This window comes from Cupressus sempervirens, chromosome 2 (assembly GCF_028749045.1).
Source record: "Cupressus sempervirens isolate cs-2001-9-10 chromosome 2, ASM2874904v1, whole genome shotgun sequence".
Taxonomy (NCBI): Eukaryota; Viridiplantae; Streptophyta; class Pinopsida; order Cupressales; family Cupressaceae; genus Cupressus; species Cupressus sempervirens.
The window spans coordinates 329,353,660-329,361,664 of NC_143119.1; the positions used below are offsets into that span (position 1 = coordinate 329,353,660).

Below are 8,005 nucleotides of genomic sequence, written 5' to 3' on the forward strand. Positions count from 1 at the left end.
ATCCCCTCAACGTTACTTGAGCATTACCCGACATTTTGAGGATTCGAACTTGGACCACTTGTTAGAGTGGAGTTGCCATTGCACCAAAAGACTGATCTGTCAGTGCCCAATAGAACTACTCAACTTATGGTACACAAGAGGTAGTTAAACCCTTGTCACGGGTCCTGAGGGGAGCGTTGAATATCTTGCCAGCAGGATTTCGGCTGTGCAGGCCTGTAAGTTTGCAGAAAATTTGGTCACTACGGATTTTACCCTATAAAAACAATGGGGTACATGGATGATTTGGAAAAGGGAAGCATGGGTGGCAATGGAGATATTAAAAAGGCTCTCTTAGAGGAAGGAAGCACATGTCTAACCATATCCAAATCTGGCCATCATGGCGGTAAAGGTGCTAGAAAGGCAGATAATGTTGAAATCTTCTGTGGAAGTGCTATAACTGCAATATTATGTACATTAATAGTTGCCCTGGGGCCTATACAGTTTGGTTTCTGTGTAAGTTATAGTTTCTTATTTGAATAGATTGATTTTTAATCCATGCATCCATTACAAGAGTCGACCTGAATAAAAAAAGGAAGTTTCTGACAGCAACGTTCTTGCAGATTGGATACTCTTTGCCCACACAAAGTGGGATCATCAATGATCTTGGGTTAACTGTTTCCCAGGTACTATTATTTGATGAATGCATTTTTGCAATAGGATAGAATATAGTTTATGTGGTAGATCCTAATATAGAGTCTTGTTGTTTCTGTCAGTTCTCCTTATTTGGATCTTTAACTAATGTTGGAGCCATGGTGGGTGCAATAATTAGTGGACAAGTTGCTGATTATATTGGACGGAAAGGGGTAAGTGCCTTCAATGTTTTTCTTTCTTTACTAAAATAAATTTATATGTTAGACCTAATATGCTACCGCTAAAGGGATACACTGCAAGATTTTGTCTTGTACTGCTAGTAGCAACGATGGTCATATAAATTCTTTTTTGTACCCAGTATTTAAAGATGAGTGCAATTAACACACATTTAGATTTGCATAACCTCTTCTTTGTTTGCGTGTAGGCATTACTAGTAGCTTCCATTCCCAACATTCTTGGGTGGCTCGCTATTTCTTTTGCCAAGGCAAGCTAATTTTCCTTTGATAAAATGATAGCTAAACGAATAAGAAGTTTGATAGTGATTTTCCTTTGGAGCATAAGGAAATTCCTCTTTTTGATGTCATCACCCTATGGTTACAGGATTCTTCATTTTTGTACTTGGGAAGAGTGCTCACAGGCTTTGGAGTGGGAGTCATCTCATTCACTGTAAGTCAATTTTTTTTCACAATCTAGAACAAGCCTATTGTTGTCATTTTCAAGCCATAAATTATTACACTTAATAAATTAAAGAGCATACAGGCACATGGACAGCTATGAATCTAACCATATCATGGTTCTTTTAGGTACCAGTATACATATCTGAGATTGCACCAAAGCATTTGCGAGGAGGTCTTGGGGCAGTAAATCAGGTTTGTTTTGTAAACTCAAAATTCTTTTGTATATTAATCATGATAATAGTCCTAATATAAAGTGTAATTTGATACAGTTTTGAATCTTATACTTAATTGATTTTTCAATAGCTTTCTGTGACAATTGGTATTATGTTGGCATATCTATTTGGACTGTTCCTTTCATGGCGTCCTCTTGCAGTTGCAGGTACCTTTTATTATGCTTTTGCTGGGTGAATTTAAAAAAATTAATTAGAGTTTTAACTTTTATGAAAGAAATGATAGGTTGACAACTTTAGCTGGACAGGTATGATCCCTTGTGCCCTTTTGGTATTCGGCCTCTTCTTCATACCAGAATCCCCAAGATGGCTAGTGAGCATATTTCACATACAGATACATTTTGAAATGATATTATTCAATTATCGCTAACAATTTTAAAATGACATATACTATACAAAGAAACTTATTTGGCAAATTTATGATTACTTGAGTGCAGGTAAAAGTTGGTAATGATAGTTTTGAAGCTTCACTACAAGCACTCCGAGGATCTAACATTGATGTCTCCCTTGAAGCAATTGAAATCAAGGTGCTACGATTTCTCCAAGATGAACTGCATTTTTTGCCTGTTCCATTAATTGCATCATCAAACTTCTTACTGTGTTTTCAATATTCTACCAGTTTGAGGAGTCATCTGCTTTTGTATAGATTTTGCTTTTTTTTTAAGCTTTTCCTATCGTGAATGGGATTTAATTGTCTATTAGTTAACATCACCTCTATAATGGTAGAAGCTTGTCTAACTAATGGAAATATTCTGAGTCTAGAGCGTCATGGAGATGAATAGTCAGCAAAGTAGAATCAAATTCTATGAGATCTTTGAACGGAGATATGCCCTTCCTCTCACTATGAGTTACATCTTAAGATTTCCCCATTTGGCCAATTTACACAAGTAGGTTTATCAGTCAACAACTACTTCATTCTTCCAAAATGGACACAACTCACAATTTTGTATGCTGATATTGTCTTGAAATGGGAGACTGCAGATTGGTATTGGGCTGCAACTTTTGCAGCAATTAAGTGGAGTTAATGGTATTATGTTTTATAGCATTTCCATTTTCAAATTTGTTGGTGAGTTCTAGCCTATAGGTATCTAAAGTTGAGGTTCTATATCATGTCTTTATTCATGTTCAATTTATCATATTATAAACTATGGAATTTTTAGCATGCTTTGCAATAGCCTTTGGCAGCAGAGAATTATCTTAGAAATTTAAAGTCAACGAGATAAAAGGTTGCTGGAAGTGATTTTTAGTTCATAGTGTCTATGTTAATCTTGTTTCTTAAACAAAGCACTGAGCTACAATTTGTGCTATCCACAAATTTGCAGGGATTTCATCTGCTAGTGTTGCATCACTTGGACTTGGTGCCATTCAGGTTTAATTATTTTCTTGAAGTCCTGCATGAATTTGTCTGTCATGATTTAGTCTCATGTTGCTTATGAATAAAGGATAATGTTACAGGTGCTCAAAACTGGGCTTACTGTATGCCTAATGGACAAAGTTGGTCGACGTCTTCTCCTTATGGTGAGAAAAACCTTGCAGTTATCACAATTTTGTATTGTGTCATTTGGGAGCATAGTTTCAATGGTGGAGAGAACTAACATGTTTTATTGTTTTGTCAATAGGTCTCATCAGGAGGGATGGCCATATGTCATTTTCTTGTTGGCCTCTCATTTTACTTGAAGGTAGTGTCACTAAAAGCCATATGTCGTTTCCTTCTTGGTCTCTCATCTTACTTGAATGCAGCGCCTCTAAAAAGCCTAATGGTTGATTTGAAGCTCTATAAAAAACACGCCTCCACTTTCTATTGAACACTTATTTGGTGGTGTTATCTGGTGCCTGATGGTATGGAATTTCTTGGCTATCCAAAGCTAATTTCTAGTTTGCTCTTATTGCAGAGCCATATGGAAGGAGCTTCTCAATATGAAACGTTCTTCAGTGTATTAGCTTTAACAAGTTTGCTGGTAAGTTGGGAATGAAAACTCAAATATGAATATAGAAATCGAAAATAATAGAACGCTCGAGTAACATAGCTCTTAGGATTTTTAACACATACCAAAACTTCTATGCATTAACTAGACATTCTCTGTCACATCATTCTCTTGTCATATTGATATATATCATTTGCTGTTTGCTGATTTGATTACAGATTTTCATCGTTTCCTTCTCACTTGGTATGGGTGCCATCCCATGGATTATTATGTCTGAGGTAACACACTTGTAACATTGACTAGGTCACATTATTGCACCCTTTACAGAAACACTGGGAAGAATCTCCTGGTCCTTTAATCACTTAAAGTGATGCTACTAATAATCCGTTTCTCTATTATCTAACTCTTCCTGTGCTACTGTAGATACTTCCACTCAATGTCAAGGGTCTTGCTGGCAGTGTAGCAACCCTGGCACACTGGATGACATCATGGGTGGTGACAATGACTATCAATTTACTAATGCAATGGAGCTATGCTGGTGATTTTTTAGCCTTAAGCTGTGCATCACTTAAGCATACCAAAATCGCCCACTAAATCATTGCCAAATGGAAGAGTTCCGCTATAACAAACATGATGGAATGTGCACCACTTCTCTATATGGTATACACTTTTAGTAAAGCAATTAGACCAGATGACAATATTTGTGGTCTCTCCTAGATTCCTATATTGGTCCATTAAGCCTTCAGGGCATGCCATGTCCCCTGATACTGAATGTTGGAAGATTGGAACTAGGCGAGTTCTAAAATGTCTATTAGCCTTGTCTGGCCTATTTGTGTGGGAAAAGTTTCAATCTTTAAACAAGTAAAAACATATCCTTAAAAGAGAGGTAGCATGTTCAAATCCAGCAGGGGTAGGGAATGTATGCCCCGTTTGTAGATATGAAAACAGATTGTAGCAGGAATGTGGATGAGATACCTATATCCATTTGATAGATCTTGTGAACCATATTTAGTCTAGAGTAGGCTAGAAAACATATTGTCAAAAAATGAGTAAATAATTGCTCATTATGAACAGTTTTCTGAAGTTCCATTTTTACCGTCTTATTGTTGCAGGGACATTCATGCTATATTCTGTTGTGTGCACCTTCACACTGGCCTTTGCGGTATTGTGTGTTCCGGAAACCAAAGGACGAACTCTGGAAGAGATCCAAGCATCCTTTAGATGAGCCACTACGATGAATTCATCCCTTAGCAGATGACGAAGTGGGTTCAATTCAAGATGCACCATTGCATCGTCTGCGACTGCATATTACATTGTTGATTCTTTAACCGTGGGGGCAAAGTAATGATTTGTAATTGGGAGCAGTAATCTAATCCGTCATTATTCCATTAAAAGGTTGCTTCCCACCCTCGAATTCTTTGATTGCAATTACTATTCACACGTGTATTCAGAATAAAGTTTTCTTTCTTCTTGTTCTGTTATGTAATGTATAATAACTGGTTTTGTACAGGGTTTCACATATGATTTACAATGCAATTCGATCAGCAAACCGACTAGATAATTACAAATATCCTTAAACAAGTAGAATGTAACAAACAAACATCTCAAAAAGAAAGATGAGGTTATAACTTTTTTGTGGGCTTAATGGGAAGGCACAAGCTGGTTCTCATTATGTTTTCATGTTTTCACAAGTTTTTACAATGGCAAGTTACAATGGTAAGGGATAAATTAGGAAGAAAATTTATGAAGTTTATGAGGAACATAGCCAATTTCAGTAAGTCCTTGTGCAAGTTTATGATGAGCACTTCCAACTTTTTAATGCACTATAGCCATTAACTTGGTCATCTTATTATGTTTCCATGTTTCCATGAGGTGTCATTACAATGGCAAGGGATGAATTAAGAAAGAAATTTTATAAAGTTTGAGGTTAAATGTGCAAGTTTATGATGAGCACTTTTAACTTTTCAATGCACTATATCGAGTAACTTGGTCCTCTTGTCCTTGTATGCAACACATTTTAAAATAAAGTGTTGTTCAACACAGGCAAACTCTCTCTTCCCAAGCCTCTTTTGCATTCTTCCGTACATTTTGAAGTTAGTCACATTTGAGATTGAATTCATTGATATAATGTATATACTTCCAAACCAATTCCCCCAATTTTCTTGTAAAGTTTATCCATAAAAAAGATATTTATTGTTTGTGGGACACATTGAAATGAATATTCTATTTACTCATCAACTTTATGTTGTGTTGCATCCATGTACTTTTTTGGATTCTTTTTAGAAAACTTTTTAGATGCACCATAGCAAGTGCTTTGATAGGGGTAGCTCCCATTTCACTTAGCATTATATCAAATGGGATAGTGCTTTTGATTCTAAACTTGTTTGTGATCATATGCTTTTGGATTCCCTTGATTTGCTTCCATTGTGAGGCTTAAGTGTTGATGGTCAATGACTCACACCCATAAAAACAATCAGTAGAACAATCCTAAACGCTTGCCTCTCAACACTTGTTTTGGAGAGCATAAAATGTCTTCCATCTTTCTAACGTTCTTTTCTTTCTGCAACCATTTCATCTTAGTTTTTTGTTGAAGTCAATCCTACGATATAAGGGTATTTTTTCAAAATAAAACTTATGTTGATACTGCTTTTTACAATTAGAGAAAATCAAGACTTTAGTCTTTTTGATATTGACCTATAGTAACAATATTTTGCAAAAGTGCTCAAGGGAAAAAGAGAGTAGTTGTCCGCATAAAGCAGCAACCTTATTAAATATTCTCTCAACTTGATACCCTGAGTATTTTGCATGTTTAACCACTCTTCAAGTTTGTCAATGTATAAGCCAAACAAACATAGTAGGTGATAGTGGGCAACCTTGTTTGACCCCAATATCGCTCATGAAACATTTTATAAGCCAAACAAACATAGTAGGTGATAGTGGGCAACCTTGTTTGACCCCAATATCGCTCATGAAACATTTTATAAGCCAAACAAACATAGTAGGTAATAGTGGGCAACCTTGTTTGGCCCCAATATTGCTCATGAAACATTTTAAAATGTCAATTAAAGTTTTGATTTTGAAATGTTAGCTAAATTTTTGAATTTAAAATGCTGACTCAAGTTCTGATTTTGAAATGTTAGCTAAAGTTTTGAATTAAAAATGCGGACTCAAGTTTTGATTTTGAAATGTCAACTAAAGTTTTGTATAGGGATCCTTAATTCTTCCATTTTGACCTAAAGCTTGTCCTTAGGGACAGTGTAGAGAGCCTTTCTAAAGTCAACAAAACAACAAAAATACCTCATCCTTTTTCTCCCACTCTTTTTGATAATGTTCCTTAAAGCGATACAATGATCAATTGTTGAGTGTTTTGGCCTAAAACTAGTTTGACTTTTTATACGTTTATGTTTTTCTTCAACCTATTTGCTATTACGTTGCCAAATAAGTTTATAAATCGAGGATTGATCATTTCCTATAGTTGGAGGGATTATTGACATCATCACTCTTAAAATAGGGCATTCCAGGCTGATGTCCAATCTTTAGGAAACCTATGTCGACTAATATTATTGAAGATGGTCGTAATGTGGTCCTAGTTTCTTAATAACCATCTTCATCTCTTTCACGATGATTTTTTGTTCATGTCGTTGACCAAGGGTGGTGGGTCCACCTCACCTTCTTGTTCATACAACTTTCTAGCATAATCAAACCATTAAGTGGCTATAATATTGTTTTTAGTTTGTTTCCTTTTAGACTAAAGTTCTTTCTGAAATAGTTTGGGTTATTTTTACTAAGGAAAATTAGTTCCTCTTTCCTTGTGACCATAAAATCTACTCATTTCATCTTTAGAATCTTCTTGTAAACTTTAATGTCAAGGTTTATTTAATTTGATTCTCATATATTCCTACCCATTTTAAATTCCTTATCTAACTATACTCCGTTTAAAGATTTTTGTTAATGCATAGCTATTAACATTGTGCACTTGCATGTCCTCCCCACTTATAGAGTCTCATTGTAGCCCTAAAGATGTTTACCATTTTTTTAGTCAAAATATTTTTTCCCTTATGAAAGTGATCGTTGAGGAAATTGAGATTTTGTCCCAAATAGCTTATCATTTGCCCACAACAAATTTATGTACAATAGTCTATGATCAGATTTGAGATATGATATGTGTTCCCCAATCACAACACCCTCAATTCTCTCATATAAATTATGAGAATAGGTTGCATAATATACCACACATGCACCATTGCAAGTATTGCAAGTGAACTTGTTTGACTTTCACCATCTAGATAAGACATTGCAAATTATTAAATCTTAATTGCCACATAGTGTTATCAAGTCTTTCCCAAAATGATTGGAGCCCTTACGCAACTCTAAAGATCTAGTATTTTTGTAACGGGGGATGCTCTCCTTGTCATAGATTTGACTACTAGAAAGGCAAATGGGAAAGCTAGTAATATTAATTACAAAGAAAGTCACAATCTTATTTAAGTAGAAGTTTCTAAATTGTATGTCAGACTCTTTTTCCATCAACCTTTTCTCTTTT

General features: G+C 35.4%; 1 protein-coding gene across 1 annotated transcript; it reads left to right on the top strand.

Annotated features, from left to right (window-relative positions):
• Window positions 1–264: 264 nt before the first annotated feature.
• Window positions 265–4,687, top strand: LOC149572439 (sugar transporter ERD6-like 4). The gene is made up of 18 exons (XM_089811285.1): window positions 265–492; window positions 600–662; window positions 753–842; window positions 1,055–1,114; window positions 1,231–1,296; window positions 1,434–1,499; window positions 1,611–1,686; window positions 1,786–1,850; window positions 1,975–2,064; window positions 2,300–2,379; window positions 2,518–2,603; window positions 2,860–2,906; window positions 2,993–3,055; window positions 3,157–3,216; window positions 3,430–3,495; window positions 3,681–3,740; window positions 3,886–4,000; window positions 4,575–4,687. Exons 1-18 carry the CDS (start codon window positions 265–267, stop codon window positions 4,685–4,687), a joined length of 1,494 nt encoding a protein of 497 aa, XP_089667411.1.
• Window positions 4,688–8,005: the final 3,318 nt, after the last annotated feature.